At 34.2% G+C, this 22,128-nt stretch overlaps 3 protein-coding genes and 1 pseudogene across 5 annotated transcripts; 3 read left to right on the top strand and 1 right to left on the bottom strand.

Moving 5' to 3' along the window:
* The first annotated feature begins 1,395 nt into the window (after nt 1–1,395).
* LOC132180103 (proline-rich protein 2-like) lies at nt 1,396–2,968 on the top strand. 2 transcript variants are annotated; one of them, XM_059592967.1, is made up of 2 exons: nt 1,396–1,583; nt 2,150–2,968. In XM_059592967.1, exons 1-2 carry the CDS (start codon nt 1,508–1,510, stop codon nt 2,800–2,802), a joined length of 729 nt encoding a protein of 242 aa, XP_059448950.1. In that variant the 5' UTR covers nt 1,396–1,507; the 3' UTR covers nt 2,803–2,968. The 2 variants fall into 2 exon arrangements, with proteins under 2 accessions (XP_059448950.1, XP_059448945.1); XM_059592962.1 differs by having other exon boundaries at nt 1,398–1,598.
* A 3,844-nt stretch (nt 2,969–6,812) lies between these two features.
* On the top strand, nt 6,813–8,087 carry LOC132184601 (extensin-3-like). The gene is made up of 2 exons (XM_059598681.1): nt 6,813–6,922; nt 7,314–8,087. The coding sequence occupies exons 1-2, from the start codon at nt 6,829–6,831 to the stop codon at nt 8,054–8,056; spliced, it is 837 nt and encodes a 278-aa protein (XP_059454664.1). The 5' UTR covers nt 6,813–6,828; the 3' UTR covers nt 8,057–8,087.
* Nucleotides 8,088–8,551: 464 nt separating this feature from the next.
* LOC132167172 (CSC1-like protein At3g54510) lies at nt 8,552–16,859 on the bottom strand. Of its 2 annotated transcripts, XM_059578076.1 has the most exons (10): nt 16,548–16,859; nt 15,429–15,569; nt 14,653–14,716; nt 14,239–14,451; nt 13,133–13,327; nt 11,954–12,252; nt 11,113–11,392; nt 10,575–10,853; nt 9,473–9,706; nt 8,552–8,783 (listed from the first exon to the last, which is right to left on the bottom strand). In XM_059578076.1, exons 1-10 carry the CDS (start codon nt 16,829–16,831, stop codon nt 8,628–8,630), a joined length of 2,145 nt encoding a protein of 714 aa, XP_059434059.1. In that variant the 5' UTR covers nt 16,832–16,859; the 3' UTR covers nt 8,552–8,627. The 2 variants fall into 2 exon arrangements, with proteins under 2 accessions (XP_059434059.1, XP_059434060.1); XM_059578077.1 differs by lacking the exon at nt 10,575–10,853.
* A 3,197-nt stretch (nt 16,860–20,056) lies between these two features.
* The window catches only part of LOC132166441 (U-box domain-containing protein 44-like), a 40,300-nt pseudogene continuing 38,228 nt past the window's right edge, over nt 20,057–22,128 (top strand).

The raw sequence follows: 22,128 nt of genomic DNA, 5'->3' as shown, positions 1-22,128 counted from the left end.
AACATTTTGCCTTGTTCTTATAGGTTCTGCTGGTCAGCGAATTTATGATATTGAGTACCACATTTATAGGTCCAACTCCTAACAATATGGGCCATATCTGCAAGAACCATCTTTTTCTTTGTTAGTTAAATGAAAGTCCTTATTATTTGCCAGTGGATCCTACTTCCCATTAATGAATATGATCAAAATTGATTGTATAATCTAATGATATTGGACCCTTTTTTTTTTAAATAATAATAATAATAATAATAATAAAAATTATTAAAAAAAAAAACAAGAGAGAGAGTTATCAGTATCACTGTGCATTGGGGATTGAAGCCTGTTTACAACAACGAAAAATAAATAAATAAATTATAAGTACAATGGCACAGAAAAATCAAGTTTAGCTCTCACTTGCTTTTCTTTATTTTAAGGCAAAAATACAAAATGATGTGTAATAAGCTCCCTAATGATTAAAAAGTGACTTAGGGCTTATTTGGGTGTGCACTTAAGGAGCTTAAAAGTACGTTTAACACTAAAAAAATTTATTTGAAGAAAAAAAGTAGTCGTTTGATAAAAAAAAATTGAAAACGCTTTTAAAAGTCTAAAAAGCCTAAAAATGGTCAAAACACATTTGTCAAAAGCTTCAAAATAAAGTTTTAGCCAAAAAAGATTTTTTTTTTTTACTTAAAAACTTTATTTTTCAAACACAATTCCAAACATACTTTTAAAACTCTCAGTAGTAAGCATAAATGACCAATAACTTACCACCCCTGGTGACCAATAACTTAGCAATATTAATATGACACATGTCCCCAATAATACAAATATAAAAAGATAAAGAAAAAATATAGGAGGTGGTCGGACCACTCCAAATTAGCTGGAGGTGGTTTGACAATGGTTTCCATCAAGATTTCAAACCAAAGCTCATGGTTAAAAGTTTATATTGAAGTCATTTTTAAACCCTAAAAAGCAAAATCAAACCTTCCCTTTAATAACCTTAATTTTACCATTTTGAATTTTTGATGCAAAAACCTGCAAACTTACTACATATCATTTCAAGAAAATTTCAACTATACTACTGCATGGCTCAACCAGTAGAACGTGAGAATTCTGCCTTGCTCGATACATGGTGGAGAACAAAAGCACAAGAAGACACAGGATATGCAGCATATAAATTATAATATTGTGATTGGGGGAGCACATTTAATGAAGAAAATGGCATCTGAGCAGCAAATTCGGCGGCATATATGCACTGTCAGTCTGTCTGTCACTATCTTTGTGTATGGTCCATAATCTTCGTAGCTTGCATGAAGGCATGAAATGATGAAAAGCCCCTTAATTAGTGCAGCGTAGGTGAGCCGCTTAAACAGCTTCAAAAGGCTCGCAATATAAGAAGAAAGGCCGATGGGACTCAAAAGAAGTCACTCAAGCATTGAAACAAACACACAAACTGCAGAAGTTTGCAGATTCAAACTGTTAATTAAGCTGTCATCTGTGTCAGCTGGTATAAGGAGGGCTATTCAGTATGCGGATTACGTCCATTTTCCAAGGGGCTCTTCTGAGCTTCTTGGTGTGCTGCTTGCTTGCTGTGAGCTGCTATGGTGAGGCCCCTTCAGGTACATGTTTGTTCTCAAAATTGACTAGCAGCTACTAGTACTTACGTTTATGATATTACGTATTTTAAGCGACTGACACGGAAAGTTACTTAAAATACATTATAAGCATGCTTAGGATTGCAATATGCGTTAAGGAGCTTAAAGTACTTTTAATACATTTGTTCTCAAAAGACAACAAGGATATTTTCTATCATTTTTTCAATGATTTAGATTTAATTTCAAGTTTTTTACCAAAAAAATGAAGGGAGAGAGTGGAATTAAGCATAGATGGTTGAAAAAAAAAAAAAAACAATACAGAAAATCTCTTGGTAGTAGCCATATGATATTTTAGAATAATGTTACATTTCACACCTATTTATCATATCGGCTAACATGTTATATTTTAAGTAACTTTTTTTTTTTTAGTAACTGACATAAAAAACTACTTAAACACACTATCGATATGAAATGTATGTGAAAAGTAGCATTACTCGATATTTTAACATTGACATTCTTGCATCATATAAAATTATGGGTGAATCACCCTGATCTTGTGTTATGTGTTTGTGCAGGGCTCACTGTAACCAATGATGGAAAGCCTCAAATTGAAGAAGTGGCTGCAGATCTCAACCCAGAAGAGAAATTTTATTTCAAGAAACATCTTCCACATGCCCCGTACTTCAAGAAACCACTTCCACCATTTAAGAAGCACCTTCCACCACCTATTCCAATTTATAAGAAGCCCCTTCCACCATCAATTCCAATTTATAAGAAGCCTTTTCCACCGTCCATCCCAATTTATAAGAAGCCACTTCCACCACCTATTCCAATTTATAAGAAGCCTTTTCCACCGTCCATTCCAATTTATAAGAAGCCACTTCCACCACCTGTTCCAGTTTTCGAGAAACCACTTCCACCACCTATTCCTATTTTCAAGAAACCAATTCCACATGAGCATCCTTTTTTCAAGAAGCCATTTCCACCAAAAGTTCCAATTTTCAATAAGCCGTTACCACCACCAATTCCAATCTTCAAGAAGCCACTTCCACCACCTATTCCAGATTTTAAGAAGCCATTTCTTCCACCAATTCCAGATTTCAAAAAACCATTTCCTCCACATCCCTTTTCCAAGAAACCACTTCTCCATCCAATTCCATTTCATAAGAAGCCACTTTTGCCTCCACTCCCATTTCACAAACCAATCATCAAGAAGCCTATTCCTTAGGAAATAAGTATTGCTTTAGTACTACTACTCAATAAATTAGGTGAGTGAAGAGTGGAAAGACTCACGATCAGTACTGATTGTTATTTTCCTTTATTTATAATGATGCTGCTGTAATTATGATTTGGTTACTATAAAATTAATAAAAAGTGACTTATGCTTATGAAAATTGCTAGTGCTTTCACTTTTACAATCAATCAACATTCAATCCTAATCAATAAACATGGTATTTCTTCAAGTCCAAACCTATAAAGGGCCACTTCTCTTGAGATCACTAGTTCATCAACTCCTCCGCTTTCACCCAATTGGATCACTCAATCACCACCTATCTTAAAAGTGAATTTAATCATTTAAATTGGATTCGGCTTACATGATCTTATTAAAATAACAGCATGTATGCTGTAGTTTAATCAACGGTCAAGATTGAATTTCTCAAAATCTCTCTTCATTTTCTCTCTCTCTCTCTCTCTCATATTAAAAGCTTCTAAAAGTAAGTTAACTTTAAGATTCAATCTTGACTGTTGATTAAATTACACCTTACATGTTATTATTAAAATAACAGCATGTAAGCCTGATCCATTTAAATTAAATATTTTAACACTCACTCTTATGTGTAAAATCAAAAAATACGTGAACTATTTTAATTGAAATGAGGGATAAATTATATAGTCAAGGTTAGAAGACATAATATTTGGTCTAATACTATGTTAAATTACAATTTACCCAAATTTTATGCTAAAAAATTCGATGAAGTAGACATTATAACATCAGCCCTTGAAAATTGAGATGTCCTTGTGTGAGTGAGATCTGGCCAACTGCCTCTTAGGAGCTTGGGCTGGGGATAACAGTAATAACATCAAATTTGGATATAAACAACCTTAGAAACTAAAGAACAACTCAAATTAGGATATCAATGTAATTAATGACAGGCAAAGAAAGGGGAATGAAAAAATTATGTAACATATGCAAAGGCAGGACTGAAAAATCAGCCTAAAATACAAACCAAGGAAGCTGAACAAGTCAACTCAAATTGGGCCCAAAACAAGCACAAGCAAAGAATCTGTTTGATTATGTGATTTCGTAGGCCAAAAGCATAATTTTAAATAAAATTGTAAAAGTGTATTGTTTAGACGTGCGTTTTTAAAAAATTACGATTTGAAATATTAGAAAAACTAGTAGTTTCAAATCACGGGTAAGAGGATGCGTTTTAAAAAACACACGATTTCAAAACCTAAAATGTGATTTTAAAGGTCAATTTGTGATTTCCCAAACGTTTAACTATGTTTTTAAAATCACACGCTTTTAAATTGCTAAATTTTAAATCGCATATTTTGAAACTATAAATCCAAACGGACCACAAACACAGCTGATAAACAAAAAGAGCCTAATAACATCGTCCGACCTCGAGATCCATCCTCACAAATTGGCAGGGAAGGATTGAAATTTAAACAAAGAGTTAACCCTATTCCTCACAAATTGGCAGGGAAGGATTGAAATTTAAACAAAGAGTTAACCCTATTCCTAATCTAGAAAAGGGTATTTAAGAGCACATTAGCTACATTTCTGGGCATACCCCCCAAGAAATTCTGGCATTCAATAAATCTGCTTTTCTATTAAAACCTCAAACTCAAAAGGTTAAGCTTTTATTTGAAGAAGTTCAACTAATTAACACATAAACCATACCAAGTCATAAACCCAACTGAGCAGTGATTCTCATAAGAGTTTCTAAAGTCATCTGGCAAATATGTAAGTTTCTTGATATGCCAATTGCAATATTTCAGAACCAAATATATATAGGCTAGAAAATCATGTGGTTTCAGCAGAGACCCAATAAGAGATTGTATTTAAGATGTTACTTGTAAGACTAAACAAATCTTATACCTTGCTATGGCTGCAGGTGGATGGACAAGATACATGAGTGACATCAAATGCACTTAGAATATTAATGGGTAAAGTCTATTTAACCCTCTCAAACTACCACTTCAATGACAATTTATCCCCAGTTTAAAAAAATGACGAAATTACCCTTACTAAAATAAAAATAAAAATAAAAATACTAAGTTTTAATTTTTTTTTTTCAAAATTTTAAGGGTAGTTTTGTCTTATTGAATATATATAGGGGTAATTTCGTAATTTTGCTAGCATTTTGGGGGTACATTGTCATTGTTTTGATAGTTTGAGGGATAAATTGTCGTAATTGATACTTTGGAGGATAAATTGTCATTGGGATGGTAGTTTGAGGAGGTTAAGTGGACTTTACCCAATATTAATTAAAATGATAAAATTTATCATTTTTTATCAACTTAAACTTTTGAAATAAGTGATGGTTTAACATAGTATTAGATTAAAATTTCTGATTTTTAACCTTATTTCTGTCGTTCACTTCTCTTTTCAGTTAACTTATAATGGGTATAATTTGGATCATTCAGTGGGTACCAAAATTGGTGGTTCGACATTCGACAGTTCTGGCCGGCTTTCAAGCCCAAGGCCCAAGCCCAAAGTACAGGTTGGAATTGAATGCTTGAGCCCGTAGAACGTGAGAATGATAAATTTGGTCGGTGGATAGCAAATTTATAGTCAATGAAAGCACCAAAAGACAACCCTCATTCAATGACGCAAATCGCATCTGAGCAGCAAATTCGGCGGGCCGTGTCACTATCTTTTCCCCTTATTGCATATATTATATATTTTATATGGGTTAAATTTATTTTATTCCCTTAATTCGAACCCTAATGTTTAAAAATTAGCAATGCAACCCTCTAATGTTTTAAACATTTTTAATTAAGATCCTCCGTTACCAATTTTCATCTAATTTGATGAAAATTTAAAAAAAGCATTGAGGGTAATTATGAATGTTTCAAACATTTTTAATTCCGACCCTTCGTTATTAATTTTCATTTAATTTGACGGAAATTTAAAAAAAAAACATTGAGAGTTATTATGTAATTTCATAGATTTCCGTCTAAATTGACAAAAATTAGTAACGAAAGGTCTAAATTTAAATTTTTTGAAATATTAGGGAGTGCATTGTCAATTTTTAAATATTAGCGTTTGAATTGAAAAACTATTGAAACTTCATAGGGGTAAACTAAATTTAACCCATTTTCCATTAACACCATACCATGTGTGAAGCCATTAGAGCACGTTTGGAGCTGCATATAAAAATAGAATTTTTAAAGCAAAAAAAAAAAAAAATTATAAAAAACATCATTTTTAGAACCTGTTTGAAATTGTATTAAAGAACATAAAAAGTACTTTTAATACTTACAATTGTGTTAAATAAAAAGCTGATATGTTTGGTAAAAAACTCTAAAAGTACTTCTTTTAACCTTTTTTACTTTAAAAATTGTTAAAATACACTTTTAAAAAAAAGCTTTAAAATCAAATTTATTCTGAAAAGCTCTTTTGACTTTAAAAACTCTATTTTTCAACGCAATCTCAAACATGCTTTTAAGATTTTCTCAAAAGTGCATTTTAACTATTTTTTAAAGTAAATAAAAAATCAAAGAAGTACTTTTTTGTATTTTTTTTTTTGGCCGTGCATATCATCTTTTTATTTAGCACAATTTTTTTCAATTTTAAAAATATTTATTAAGCTTTCTAACAGAACTCAGAATTCCAAACAAGCTCTTATAGCGTAGTGCCCGCTTAGAGTGCTTCACTATTATACGCTCTCAATATAAGATGCCTGAAGGCCATGGACTCAAAGACGTCGCTCAAGCCTTGAAACAAATTGCACAAGAGCAGCAAATTCGGCGGCACTGTCACTATCTTTGTATATGGTCCATAAACTTCGTACCATGCATGAAGGCATGAAGCCCTTAGTTAGTGCACCTAATTAGCCAAATCCGTTTAAACAGCTTCACTGAGCTCACAATATAAAAAGAAGGCCGATGGGACTCAAATTAACTCACTCAGGCATTGAAACAAACACACAAACTGCAGAAGTTTACAGCTTTAAACTGTTAAGCTGTCATCTCTCTTCAGTTTACCATATATCACAGGGTGGTATAAGGAGGCTTATTCAGTATGCAGATTAAGTCCCTTTGCCATGGGGCTCTTCTGGGCTTCTTTGTGTGCTGCTTGTTTGCTGTCAGCTGCTATGGCGAGGCCAGTACTTCAGGTACATTTGTTCTCAAAACACAAGAAGAATATTTTTTGTAATTTTTTCAACGATCTAGATTTAATTTCAAGTTTTCTAAGAGAGAAAGTGGAATTAAGCATAGATGGTTGAAAAAAACTACAGGAAATCTCTTGGTAGTAGCCATATGATATTTTAGAATAATGTTACTTTTCACGCTAATTTATCATATCGGCTAATATGACGTATTTTAAGTAACATTTTTTTTTATAGTAACCGACATAAAAAAACTACTTAAAACACGCTACCGATATGAAATGTATGATAAATGACTGTGAAAAGTAGCATTACTCGATATTTTAGCATTGACATTCTTGCATCATATCAAAATTATGGATGAATCACCCTGATCTTGTGTTATGTGTTTGTGCAGGGCTCACTGTAAACAATGATGGAAAGCCTCAAGAAGAGAAATATTATTTCAAGAAACCTTTTCCACATGCCCCATACTATCAGGAGCCATTTCCACTCTTTAAGAAACCATTTCCACCATTTAAGAAGCCTCATTCACCACACATGTCAATTTTCAAGAAACCACTTCCACATAAGCATCATTTTTTCAAGAAACCACTTCCACATAAGCATCATATTTTCAAGAAACCACTTCCACATAAGCATCATATTTTCAAGAAACAACTTCCACATAAGCATCATATTTTCAAGAAACCACTTCCACATAAGCATCATATTTTCAAGAAGAAACCTCTTCCACATAAGCATCATATTTTCAAAAAACCACTTCCACATAAGCATCATATTTTCAAGAAACCACTTCCACATAAGCATCATATTTTCAAGAAACCACTTCCACACAAGCACAAGCATCATATTCTCAAGAAACACCTTCCACATAAGCATCATATCTTCAAGAAACCACATCCACACAAGCACCATATTCTCAAGAAACCACTTCCACCAAAAGTTCTAATGGTCAAGAAGGCTTCAGATGTACCAATTTCAATCTTCAAGAAATCACTTCCACCACATATTCCAGTTTTTGAGAAACCAATTCACCCAAAAGTTCCAGATTTGAAGAGACCATTTCTTCCACCAATTACAGAGCCACTTCTGCCCTCACTTCCAGTTCGCAAAACAATAATCAAACTCATTCCTTAGGAAAAGGGATTGCTTTAGTACTACTACTGCAGTAAAGTGAGTGAAGAGTGGAAAGACTCGGTGATTGTTATTTATTTCCCTTCATGTATCATCTGATGCTGCTGTAATTATTATTTTGGTTAATTTAAAATTATGAAAAAGTGAATTATGCTTACTAATATTGCTTGTACTTACACTTTTACAATCAATTAACATTCATTGGCACTAACTAATATTAGCCCATAAAAGTTCCTTTCACTTATACATCAATGATGAACTATGGTTACATCCCAAAGTCGATGGTAATCACAAAAGTAAATAGGTGGCAAGCAAAACAATAAATACATAAATTAGTCCCTGCCATTAGAAAAGTTGACAGAATTTGTTAATGTGTCACATCATCACCAATCAGAGTGTGAAACATCTCACTTACAATATATATATATATATATATATATATATTAAAAACAAAATATAAAACGCAAATTAAAAAAACAAAAGGAAAAACAAGTGACAAAGGGTCTCAATTTATAAAAGAATTTGCTTGAGCAATGCAAAAGGATGGAGAGAAACAAAAAAGCTAGAACCGTGATTATGATGAAGAAACTAATGGTTGTGTCGAGCTCGAATCCGATTCGAGGAAGTTTACAGGCCGCAAACAAGGCGGACAATATGCATTGATCACATTCTCGTAGTTAACTTCCATCTGACCACTCTTCACATCAAGCTCATCATTTTCAACAGCATTCTGACCATAAAGAACAAAACATATCAGGTTTTTGGTGAATTATAACAAGTTAAAATAACACTTAACACTATGCAACTACTCCATGATTAAGGACTAAGGTATATGCCCTTAAAAGCCCCCACTTATTGGGGAAGAATTCCTGCATGCTAGAAATTTCATGAATTAGACTTGTGAGGAATAACTTGATAACATCAACCCTTGAAATGGCGACCCTTGTATGTGAGTATGATCTGGTCAATGCCTCTTGAAAGCTAGGGCATAATTGTAATAACATCAAATGAGGATATAAACAACCCCAGAAAGCAAAGAACTCCTCAAAGTAGGATATCAAGGTAATGGCAGGCAAACAAAGGGGAATCCGAAAATGATATAACACGCAAGCGAAATGGAATCATATTAACACATTACAATAAGAAAGATACATGGATTTGCCAGCCAGACAGAAGAGGTAGAGCAAGTTTAGGACCAACAAAAAAGAATTAACACATATTTTTTTGGTAAGCAAATAATTAACAAAACTAATGGCTTCTTGGCCTAGTGGTTGTGGGGTAAGCACTATGAGAACTCAATTGGAGCAAGGTCAAGAGTTCAAAAGATCAGTCAGTATGAAGTGAGAGACTCTTTACTTATTGAGAAACCATTTTAACCTCTTGGTGAAATATAAAGAGATTGTAAAGGACCAAATATACCTGGATAGAGTAATGGTGGAATGAGGGTAGAAACCGTTTCTTGCAGTACTCATTAAACATCAAAGTGAACAAGAGGAGTGGAATTGTTGATATGGAAGCAGCTGGCTTTGCCTTCAATCCAAAAAGACCAATCATCGTGATTTGCATAAGAATGATCGCAATGAGAATATAAAGATGAATGTATGGCCAGTATTGTCCACATGTCTCGTACACAGTGTCATATACATCTTCAATCTGCAAATATTGTCATCATAATCCTTAAAATTTGTTACTCGGAGAACATAACCTAGTTAATACTCGAAGATTATTTCCTTCAATGTGTATATCAATCCTCCCAATGATAGAAGCAGATACTAAGAGTTCCATACATGGAAGTGTTGGAAACGTTTGATTCAACTCAAGAAACAAATGTTTCTACATACTATAGAACTAAATATGTCAAGATAGTTAAACCATCATGCTCAAATTTGAATAGTTTGTATGGAATTTCTTGCAAATGATTTGACACCAAAATGACCATTTCACAAGGGACAACAGTTACTGAGTTGTTATGACTGTATGCAGAATCTCTTCTTTTTTTTTTTTTGTTCAAGCATGCCCAGTTTTGCACCTGAAATTTAGAAGAGCAAAATGCCATGGGCATTGAAATGGCTTCCAATTGCTAACACTTGCTAGAATCATATATATTTAGTTAAAAATAATTGCAAGCTCATGTAATGGATGATAATTTGTTTTGGACGAAGAATTTTGTCATGAAGAAGCCTATATTGTTTATAAGGAGAAAAGTACAAAACCAAAGAATGATTTTCTGCTTGGTTTTAAGTTAGATAATCAATTGCTTATGAAGACTGGGACTAAAAGGGGCTTTACCATGCCTAAACAAGTATCAATTGAAGTGGGAAGGACTAAAAAAACAGAAGCTTAAAAAATCTTTCCTCTTCTGTTCTTTCGCAATCTTATTTTGGCTGAGTTTTTAATGACTGCGAACTTGGCATTGTTAAAGTAATAATATGGCTCAAGGGTGAAACACTAGTACAGAGAAGCAGCCAATTACATATAAAATAATACAGCTGGTTGATATGAGAAAAGTAAGAAATTCAACCTGGTTGATATAAACAACATAGCCTAGACAGAAGTAGCCAATAAGAAATGGAAGCAGCAACGGTGCGACAACTGCATATACCATACCAATCAGTACAGACAAGGAGACCATAGGAATAATTCTAAAGTAGGGCAGCGAATAAAGATAAAGATTTTTCTCCCCCCGACGGCCAAATGTATTTGATTTTATAGCATGCCAAATAAGTAAGCCAGGCTGAAGAATCTCAAAAGAAAACCCTGAAAGCCCATCTGTCAAGATGTATGTAATGAAGAAATCTGCCTGAAACACAATATATTAGCTGCCGAACCTATAAGAACAGTACAAAGACAAACCTACTAAAGAATCTGAATAATTTCCAAGCTTCCAATTTTATGCAAAATCTAAAACTAAATCAAGACAAGTAAAATAAATTTGGTAGTTCATTTTATGATGCCCTTTTTATCACAGTTTCAGAAAACAACATAAAACGACATGAGATGTAATGAAAGAAAAGTGAACATTATATGCCATAAAATGAATGAAGGTTAACCAGGCTTACTTGAGCAGAGACAGAACTAGCCAGACGACTAGGAAAACTCTTGGGATGAGTAAAAGATTCTCCGATTTCATCTAGTAAGGACCCCGATAACACGCTTAAAAAGAAAACATTTCCCACTAGAAAATAGAAAACCATGTTGCAAGCTTTAATCTCCTCCTTGCTCTTTGAGATACAACCAACTAATTTAGCCATCCCAAACATTGCAAAGGGTACAATGTATATGAATCCTTTGAGAATGACACTAGGAAGATAACCTGTCAAGATAGAGCTTAATCCTGGTCTGTTTCATAATAAATGTGTTAGAAAAAGTTAAACGATATATTATTCGATTCGAAAACCAGAAAACATCGAGGCAACATGGTTTATTTTAAAGTTAAACACAACGTATAGACTAAGTACATGCAAATGATATCAAAGTAGTAAAAAAAAAATGAATACAAACACACAAAAAAAAAAAAAAAAAAAATGAGTACACTCAATCTTAAAGTTCCTGGTGAACCTCAGATGTGAGAGAAACACCCTAATGTTACATCTATTAAAGTATTAATTAAATGATTGAATTTATTTATTCCTATCAGCTTAAAATTTTGGGATAAATTGTGATTTAACAACACCATACATGAATTAACTCCTAATAAAGTTTAAAGAGATTTGCCAACTCTGGTTATTTTGAGTTCTTAACTTCTATGGGTCATGTCACATTATGAAGTTTGAAAAATTTTGAGTGACTATCAAGTTGATTGTAGAAAAAAATGAAATTGAGGTTTTAAGATATAAGCAGAACAGATTCCACAAATATTAACAATCCCCAGAAGGAGCACAACAAGAACAGAGTCCTTACATCAACTCTACAGCCATGGCTGGAGGGAACCATTTCTTTAGTTTCTCAAATTTAGCAATCCCTTGAACAGCAGTGACTGGGATGGCAAAGAAAATTGTAAGAAGTGATGCTGAAAGAACAACAACAATTTTGTAAAGTGGCAGTATCCTATAGGGAATCGCCAAGCTCCTCCATGATACATCCCTTGGCTCTGGAGCCATTTTAGTGATCCATAGAAGTGGATGCGAGTGCTGCTGAGATTGGGCAGCTAGTGCAGCACCCCAACGAGACTTGAATATAACAAAGGCAACAGGCAACTCCTACAAGAATGAAAGAACTCAAGATATGTAAAATTGATGCATCTTCAAAAAGGCAAAATGTAACTTGTCCCAAAATTGTCTTAGTTATAAAGAGAGGGTTTGTGAGATCCACCAACAGCTTTTGCTTTTCTTTATCATTTGGGTGCTGGTGATTTTATAACTTGATGACTCAAAAGAACATTTCATGATCGATTGGTTTAACCTGTTCTACAGTCTTCTGTTACTGAAAGTTCATCTTAAATTTCAAGCACCCCAGAAAGAAAAGATGTACTACAAGAGTATGGTCTTAAGGAGGTGTAGCAGATGATTACTTTTATTTCTGCTTGACAAACCAGAAATAAAGTGACTTGTGCTTTAACTAAAACATTCACTTTAGTCTACTTACAAGTACTCCACAAGTATTTAAGCTTGACAACCCAGAGGATCATTGATAATTATATTTACTTATAAGGAGTTCAACAGAAGCTTCATTTTTATCACAAGTAAAATGACTCTAGGAAACACCCAAAAAAAAAACAATGTTAATTGAGGCAACAAATTCAGATTCCAGAAAAGAGGAAGCATCCCATTGAACCTAAGATCTCCCTCTCCATCCCATTCTTATAGAAAAATGAAATGTCATTTAAGCCAGAGCTCATTAGCATCCTCCACACATTTCTGAATTGAAGTCTAGAGAAGTATGAAGAGAAAAAAAACTTATCCAAGTGGCTTAACTGAGAGAGTGCTACAAATACAAACTGTAGTTTCAAAGCAAAAAAAGAAAAAATGCACTCAGAATTTGTTAAAAAAACAGTAGTCTAACCATTATCCAAATGTTCAGACCAATTTAAATGCCCTCATCATCCATGCTAGTGTAAATTGTAACCAACAACATAATTACCTGTTCCTTAATCACAATCTCATGCTGTAATTGGCGTATCTTTTCACAAAATACTTGAAGTTTTTCCTCTTGCAAGGATATCTTCACAGCATCTTCTCGAGCTGCATCAAAGAGCAAAGATTCTCTCTTATGTTTGTTAGCCATGGGCCTCTCTCTCAAGTCCTCTATCTTTCTTGCAATAGATTCTGCCTGGCTCTACATTTAAAAATATCTGTAAGAGGTGTCCATTACAAACAAGATAAAACTGAAAGGAATGATATCTCATGTGGGGCTATGATCATAAGGATGTTCACAGAATTTAATAGCTTTTCTTGAAGATTCCACATCTCATGTTGAAAAATTTAATGCACTAATGAAAAAAGTTTATTATTGTTGTGAGCCACCCCATCATTTTATTTGTAACCACTGATTCAAACTTGTTATTTTACTTCTTTCATTTGCACTTAAAATTTTGCCAATGAAAAATAAAATTAAACAACACACTAAGGCCAAGTATGTGGGACCGAAACTTAAATATAATTAGAAAGGTTATTCTTAAACAAAGCAAACTCTCATGCAAACAAGGCTAGAGCTTATTGTCCAGCTGTATGCTGATGTTCATGAATAAGAGAAAAGCTCCTATATGTGAAAATTAAGTTTAAAAAGTCTCTCACTTCACACCTCTCAGGCCAATTTTCGATTCGATAAAACTAACAGGTAGCTGCAGGAGCAGGATGATGCAAGTGCCAACAGAATCAATCAGCTGAAGAAAATAAACACTTCATTTTAATATTCTAGGGCATTTATTTTAAGTCTCCATCATATCCACACTCATCAAGGAAGCTGAGCATCCCCAAAAGATGCCAAAACAATTTAGATAATGTTTTCATGAAAATATTTGTTGTCATGACGTCCCCAACAACCAACCAGCAATAGTTGTTACTCGTCCATTGAGATCCTACTAGTCCAAAACTTTATATGTATTAATAAAACTATCCTTAGGGCAAAAAAACAGTTAGAAGTACAACTATATATCCGCAAGAATTGAAATGACAAGGACAAATACTGATACAGTAAATTATGTGGACATTGCAAGAATTAGCAGTTTCAAACAATTGAAACCTTACCAATAACTCCTCAATATCTTTTCCATTGTATAACATTTGATAGGAATGATAAGTGTACGGATGATGCTTAGAAAAGAAGTGATCAACAGAACACCCACGAGCCTTGTGTTCAGGGCAAAATGGAATTTCCTGAACTAGAATAGTAAACTGGTCAGGTCTATGCCTCAACTTCTTAAGTTGTTGAATCCTCTTAACCAAAATCTCATTATATTCCTGGAGATGAAAAAATGGAGGATGTAAACTTCTCTGAATTTTGAAATAAAAAAACCAACAAACCATCTTTGTCTGTACAGGATAAAAGGAGTGAGAGTTGCTTATACAGCAACTGTCACGCTAGAATTCCTCTACTAAAAGCATACCATTTCAGAGTGAACTATTAAACATATAGGTAGACATCTAACTGCACAAACTCACCTCATATAGCAGGTATAATCCATAGAAAGATATAAACCATAAGCATGAAAAATGTACCCAAAGCCTGCAGATTAGAAAAGGAAGAAATTCTGTAAGCAACTTTGCTTTTAATGTTGTCAGTTCAGCTTATATGATATGCTGTGCTGAATCAAAGAAAGTACCTAACACCAAGGAAACAATCTGTACAAGTATGATAAACATTTGTGCTTTTCATAGTTGTATATGCATATGTATGTATGTATATGCGGAATCACTCCCAGATAAGGATATATAGCTACAAAATAAACCAAATTCTTCAAGTCAAATCTATGTTAAATCATTGATGATATCGAATTCTCACTTAATGCAGTTATACTTCCAAAATTAGAAGTATGAGATACAAACTTGAGGATTGAAGGGTATGCTTTTCTTGTTTTGCTCTTTCTATGTAGGAACATATCATTATTTAAGTCAATCTGAGAAAATCATCTACATATCTAGCATTAAATCCACAGGTTTTTTTTCTTCCTGTTTTTCTCATGACATACAAGCGCACATACACACAGAAATGTACGTGCATATCAAAATGCTATCCTGGTGCATATAATTAAATTAAAAAAGAAGAAAAATAGTTGCATCCAACATATTAGGATCAACAGCCATAGTTGATGGTTCTTAGATTATAGATTTGAACTAAAATTTAGGAAAAAAAAAAAAAATGATGTTGCAAGATGTTCACATTTTACTACATGAGGGTTTTTGTAATGGGTTTATGAGCAAGGATAAGACAATCTCACCTGTTAGAACCTCGACTAATGTTAGATATTGTAAAAGAATCCATGGAATAATAGGTCCGATATGGGGCATCCTGGCCATTGTAATTGACTGGGAGAAGCACCACCAATCCAACAAGAGAGCATACAACAAAAAATTTGATACTGCAAAATGAGCACATTCAGAATAAATGACGAGCTAAGAGAATCATTCTCAAGAAAAATTTGAAAAAATTCTAGAGTGTTCAAAGCATTGTTGATAAACTAAATCATTGCATACACCATTACGAAAATATAATCCCAGTAATTTCTTAGAATCAACTGCATTCATTTCTCCAATGTTTGAGACGACAACATTTGGCAAAGACACACACATCATAAAACTGAAAATGTAGAATAAATCTAATAATAGTTCAAGATTCTACACATTTTCTTTAAAACGAATCAAATTTACTTTTCAATATTGGAAAACTACACCGAAGTTCACACTGTAGATATGAACATGGTGAAATATTCAGCATTCTGTGATTCAAACTACAAGTATGGAACATAAGGCAGAAAAAGCTGATGAGTTATTGAAGGAAATCCATTAAAAATGTAAGCTTTTTTTTTTTTTTTTTTTTTTTTTTTTCTTAAAATAAAGGTAACGGACGGAGAGATTGTCATTATAACTCAAATGATTTGGTAAACCCCCTGAAAGATTCATTAACCTTTAATTTATGAGTATCCATTGAAGTCTCATTGTCTAAATAAGCCAACCAATTTTGTGTATGATTTGTACCCACCTAAGTTCATAGACTGACCATCTCAAATTCCGAACAGACAACATTGAACTCACCAATCATTTGCAAACCACTGGACAATTTTTCAATGGAAAAAACTTCCATAAAAGATATTCCAATAACCCATGTACTAAAAAAAAAAAAAAAACTTTGGACACCATTTCTTTCAATATATATTCATTCATTCTGGTTTCAACCTTGACTAACAGGAAAGATTTAACCATATCTGCGCTTTTAAAGTCACTTATATAGCATAATCTCTCCATAATATTCTAACAAAAACCAACTAACCAAGGAATAGTAACGGAGAGAGTTCACGTAAAGAGACAGAAGAACTTCAAAAAAAAAAAAAAAAACTGACCCGAATTTGAAGAGTCTGATGATGACAAGAGCGTCAAGGCCGCCAGTTTCGAGGATTTCGTCTTCAGTGACACGAAAAGCACGTGGAATCCAAGAAACGGAAGGGAGGAAGCGACAGAGAGAGAGGGAGCGATGGAAGTGAATGTGGTGGCGTTGGGAGAGACGACGAGCATAGTAGATGGGAGCGGTTGAGGGCTGTTTCTTCAAGATGGAGAAGAGGGAGAGAACTATGAAGGCCAAGCCTATGTTAATGGCCGCCGAAGCAAACAGGCTATGTGGGTTCATTTTCAGTTTCAAAGACACACACTAGAACAGAGAGAGCGAAACAGAGATCTCTCTCAATGTGCGGCAACGTAGTGAAACAGAGAGACAGAGGATGCCACCTTTGGTGGTACGTGGCAGGGGGACATGCGACGAGGACGTTGGGCAAGCGTAACTGGTTTGGCTGCTTACTATTTTCTTATCAAAATTCTCGATAACTTTGCAGCTCGGATTGTTAGCAATTTATTTATCTGAATAGTTCTTAATCATCCTGAACAAATAAGCTTATAAAGACACTCACATATTTACAGTTTTTTTTTTTTTTTTTTTCATATTTACCGATCAAATTGTTAGATTAGGCCATTGACCATCTCATCTAAAAAACAATTGGTATCCAATGAAAAAAGCCAAAGCCTTTTATGGCATTCGAAATCGCACCCCGTAAGACATATTCTAAGAGTCATCTAAGTGAGTAGAGCAGGGCATTATTGAACCTCAACATTGGGTTCCTGCGACTCGAACCCATGACCCTAACTTTGATACCATTTGTTGGATCGGACATTTGACCATCTGATCTAAAAACTAATTAATTTCTAGTAAGAACATTTCCAATGGGAGAGCCAAATATTACTTTTATTTAAAATAACTCTTTAAATATTTAAATAATTTCCTACATTAGATTGGCAAAAAAAAAAAAAAATGTAAAATAGATATTTGATTGAAATAACTATAAAAAAAAAAAAAAAAAAAGCTAAATGTAATAGTACTTTTAAATAACTTCCTACTTCTCACCTGTTTTCTCTTTTTCCCAAATATTTTCTTACTTTTTCTCTCCATGTTCTCTTTTTTCCATTTTTCCTCTTACATGTTCTCTTTTTTCCAAAACTTTTTTTACTTTTAATAATATTTTAATAGAATAGATAGAAATATAGCTAATCGGATATAGAGACATTTAAAAATGGCTCAACTAAACTAAATAGAAGTGAGTTTTGAGAAGCTATTTTACATAAAAATATGGCTCCTCCATTGGGAATGCTTTAAGGGAAGCCGAAGCCTTTTATGGCATTTAAAATCGCACCCTGCAAGTCATATTCTAAAAGTTGTCCAAGTGAGTAAAGCGGCATTATTGAACCTCAACACAAATTACTAGCTATCCCGACATCAACTTATTGAAAATTTGGATCCCTATTTCCCTCCTTTACAATTTTTTATTTTTATTTTTTGACATGTATACACAAGAAAAGGGGGGAGAATTCGAACTAGTGATCTTCGCTCCATTAGAAACATTGTTAATTGGACAAATTTTTCTTACAGATTCGAGAAAATTCTTTATATATTTTTAACGCATGTGATTTTACATATACTTTTAATAATATTAAGGGAATATGTGATTCTATTTTCTAAAAATATAATATGAGAATTGCTTGCTACAGATATCAATTAAATAGGTAACTGTAACTTATTTTATAATATATAAATTAGAGGAAGGCACCACTATTTCTTAATGTTTTCAATTGGAGGTGAATGCTATGGCTGTGTTTGGCAAAGGACCGGACCGGATTGGACCGAACCCAAAAATTTTAAAAATTCTTTTCAAAATTAATTCCAACATTCTTATTTTTTACATCATATCAATCACTTTTTATTACTATTTAAATAAAAAAAATCACTACAAAACAAAATTTTTCATTTTTTTATATAAAACATTTTTATTTTTTTTCTTTCATACCAATTAAATCTGCTACGGTACCATTTCACTCCTTTTTTTCATTCCATTGCCAAACACAGATATATCTGTAGGTCCACTGCAATGGAGAAGTTCTCAGACCTTTTTTTAAAAATCATTCATTACATTTTTAAAGCAGATTTGATGCCTTAACAGCAAGAAAAGTGAAGGATTAATATTTGATTTACTTTCCAAGAGTTGTTCAAAAAGTAAACAAGCATTTGATTTACTCCCCCACATGTTTCTAAACAGATGTTATTTTACTGTCTAATTTCCAAATCCATCCATAAAATAAACATAGGCTCATTGGGTTTGAATGGATTGGGTCCCCTTGTCCTCTCTTCTTTTGCCTGCATTTCATTTTTAGCCTTTCTAAAAGTAATTATCCTGTAATCAAACTTGCTCCAAATCCCATAAAGGACATGTCTCTTTTTAGGAGAACATGATTAAGGTTTTGCCTTCCACATACGATATTTTGTTATGGAGGAGAGTATGTGAGCCATATATGACATTCAACCTTTTGGAATTGACATTCTATGCAATACTCAAGGATATTGCGTGGGATGTGGCCAATTTATAGGTAATCGGCCACTCAGAATGACCAATTTCTAAATAGTTGAATCACTTTCAATGGTTTGAGAGGTATGGCCACTTCCTTTTGTTGTCAGGGATGATTATGACGGCTTCTAATAGCTTTGGAGGTGGTCGCATCGTCCCGTAGTCCCTTGGGTGACTACCACTTACTCATCATAATATCATATGGAACAAGTGTCTATATTCTATTAGTGATAACGTTACACATTAATGATTTTTGTCAAAATTTTAAACGGAAGTTTAATGTAGAAAATTTTGCTAAAAACTAAAGTGGGACTATGTTCTTGCCTTTGACTTTTGTTGGAAAGTAAAACTGAACTCCGCCCCCGTCTATGTTTGCAGTTTGACGCTGACTTCGCCCGAGGCAAAACAGCATCAACAATAAGTTCTTAGTCACAATATCAAAAATTTGCACACCTTTAAGAAGCTTTTTTAAGAACTTTGTGGGCTTTTAAAAAGGTTGACTTCGACCATCCTTGTAAACCACCTAGCCATTGAGAATGACTATAAAGGTGACTCGCAGCAACCCCATGAGCCTAACCAACCTATTATGAGTTAGGAACTTAGGATGACAGAATCACCCCTATGTTATAAACAAATTCAATTATACAAATAAAATGCATGTAGTTGTCTCTTGTCACATTGTAAATTTTTCATATGACAAATACTATGCACCCCTTGATAAAACCAAATGGTTAACAATTTTTTGTTTCTTGGGTGAGTAGAAAGGACAAATCCAACATAGAATACCAACAAATCCAACCGGGTTAACTCCCAAATCCCAACCCACCAACCCCAAATTCAACCTCATTGAGAAAAAAAATGAGAACCGGGTTGACCCAGGAAATCAGTGGCACTTTTCTTAAAAAAAAATTATTATTTGAGAATGTGAAACGGCAAAGCAAAACGAGTTGAAAAGATAGAGGAAACACGCAGGCCAAGCAAAACAGAGAAGAAAGAGGCAGAAACGCAGAGTTTGACTTCGTCTTCCCCACAAGGAAATGGCTGAAGAAGAGGACATATTATTGTTGTCATTTATTATTATTATTATGGCAATGAAGGGGTCAGAGCTGACTGACAATGACTCGCCGTATACCCTTCTCCATATGATTCCAACTGCAAAACTCCAACAACTTCTCCACACTTCTATCTCTCTCTCTCTGCCTCTGTGTGTTTCATATGTTTCTGAGTCAACAAGAGCAAGAAAGGCAACAAGAACAAGTTCAAGTCTTGGGTCTTTGCTTTCGCTTTGATCGGATTCATGTTTCGTGTTTTCTGGTCTAAGACGTAGAGATTGGGTATACAATTTTCGTAGTCTCAAGTCAGTCTTTCTTGCATTTTCTTTGCAGGTTCAGTTGATTCTCATTCTCCCTCTCTCTCTCTACTGTTATATCCTGCTTGTTCTCTGGAATTTCTGTATATATATATATATATGCTCTTTATATGTTCTTTTTCTTGTGTATAATTTCTTATTTTTCTGGGATCTCTCCCTCTCTGTCTCTCACTTCCCACTATTTTTCCTTGTATACTCATCTTATTCGTTAATTTCTTCTTCCTCTTCCTGGTCTTTGCTTTTTCTTTGTTTCTGCCACACGCCCACAAACGCACGCAAACAAAGATACCTTTTTTCTTTTTGTTCGGCATCAAAACTTTTATTTTATCAATAGATTGAGTTCTTGCCCATCTTGTTCTTTAATCTCCCTGTCGCATAAAGAAATGGAAATTGTTGAGAGTAGAAGCTTTTCAGAGCTCATGTCAGAGCTAATTGCGTTGGCTGACGAGGTTGTCTCACTGGCAAAAAACTTCGGCACCGAAAGAGAGATTTTCACTCAACTAGCTGTGCATTTTGAGAAATTTTCTCCAATTTTCAATGAACTAAGGGACAAAGACAAGTTCATGGACAATCCAACGATTCGAAAAGCAGTGGAATCCCTTGAGAGTGAGCTTAAACGCTGCAAATCTTTGATAGAAAGTCCCTATTCGAGCACATCCGTTTCCCATGTTGAGGAAACATCTCATGATCTTGGGCGGTCGCTAGGCCTTTTGCTCCTTGCTAGTCTTGATGTGTCTACATCTTTTAAACAAATCACTGGAGATTTGCATAAAGAGTTGATGAATGTGAGGTTTAGTTCGAATTCGAGTCCAACTTCGAGCCGGGGATTGGAATTTTCTAGTGAGTTGAAAGGGGTGGGGGAAATAGTGGAGGAGAGAATTAGTCTTGATATTGATGATGTTGTGTTGCAGCTCAAGTATGGTAACGATGAAGAATTTAAATTTGCACTTTGGGGATTGAATGAGTTGATTGGAAGCCAAAAGGTTAGTAATGAATTGATTAATGATGAAGGGGTTATTCCAATTCTGTTTAATCGTTTAGGTTCAAGCAAGCCATACAATAGGTTGGCTATAATTCAAGTACTAAGAAGAATGGCTTCGAAGAATGCTGAGAACAAGGTATAGTACATGTGAAACTACTGTTTTTTTTCTTTATTTCCTTGAACTTTTTGATTGGAATACAAAAACTGCACGCCTGGTATGTATCTTATTAATTGAAGTCTACAGGAGAAGATGGCGGATGTTGGGTATTTGTCAATGCTGGTGAAGTCTTTGGCAAGGGATGTGGAAGAGAGGAGGGAAGCTGTGGGCCTGTTGCTAGATCTCTCAGATCTCATAGCGGTTAGGCGGCGGATGGGTAGAATTCAAGGGTGTATTGTTATGTTGGTTGCGATGCTAAATGGGGATGACCCTGTTGCTTCTCGAAATGCAGGGAAGTTGTTAAATAGTCTTTCAAGCAGTACTCAGAATGCACTTCATATGGCAGAAGCCGGTTACTTCAAGCCACTAGTGCAGTACCTAAAGGAAGGTGATCACGATGCCCCCCCTTTTTTCTGTGTGCTTGAATGTGCTATTCTATTTGTATAGTTTTGACCCTTCTCAACATGGAAGTAAAAGCATCATCACAGTTGGGTTCAGATGTGCATTTCTTAAGGATCATAACCATTAC

Source organism: Corylus avellana, chromosome ca1 (assembly GCF_901000735.1).
Source record: "Corylus avellana chromosome ca1, CavTom2PMs-1.0".
Lineage (NCBI taxonomy): Eukaryota > Viridiplantae > Streptophyta > Magnoliopsida > Fagales > Betulaceae > Corylus > Corylus avellana.
The sequence above is the reverse complement of the archived record's forward strand: the minus strand, read 5'-3'. Positions and strand labels throughout refer to the sequence as shown.

What these genes read in the sequence shown, in the direction of transcription:
- LOC132180103 (XM_059592962.1), top strand. Translation starts at nt 1,508, where the DNA reads ATGCGGATTACGTCCATTTTCCAAGGGGCTCTTCTGAGCTTCTTGGTG. An exon ending in CTATGGTGAGGCCCCTTCAG is followed by an intron (nt 1,599 to 2,149) that starts GTACATGTTTGT and finishes GTGTTTGTGCAG; the next exon opens with GGCTCACTGTAACCAATGAT.
- LOC132184601 (XM_059598681.1), top strand. Translation starts at nt 6,829, where the DNA reads ATGCAGATTAAGTCCCTTTGCCATGGGGCTCTTCTGGGCTTCTTTGTG. An exon ending in TGGCGAGGCCAGTACTTCAG is followed by an intron (nt 6,923 to 7,313) that starts GTACATTTGTTC and finishes GTGTTTGTGCAG; the next exon opens with GGCTCACTGTAAACAATGAT.
- LOC132167172 (XM_059578076.1), bottom strand. Translation starts at nt 16,831, where the DNA reads ATGAACCCACATAGCCTGTTTGCTTCGGCGGCCATTAACATAGGCTTG. An exon ending in AGATTGTGATTAAGGAACAG is followed by an intron (nt 12,253 to 13,132) that starts GTAATTATGTTG and finishes TCATTCTTGTAG; the next exon opens with GAGTTGCCTGTTGCCTTTGT. An exon ending in TCCACCATTACTCTATCCAG is followed by an intron (nt 8,784 to 9,472) that starts GTATATTTGGTC and finishes CTTTATGGTCAG; the next exon opens with AATGCTGTTGAAAATGATGA.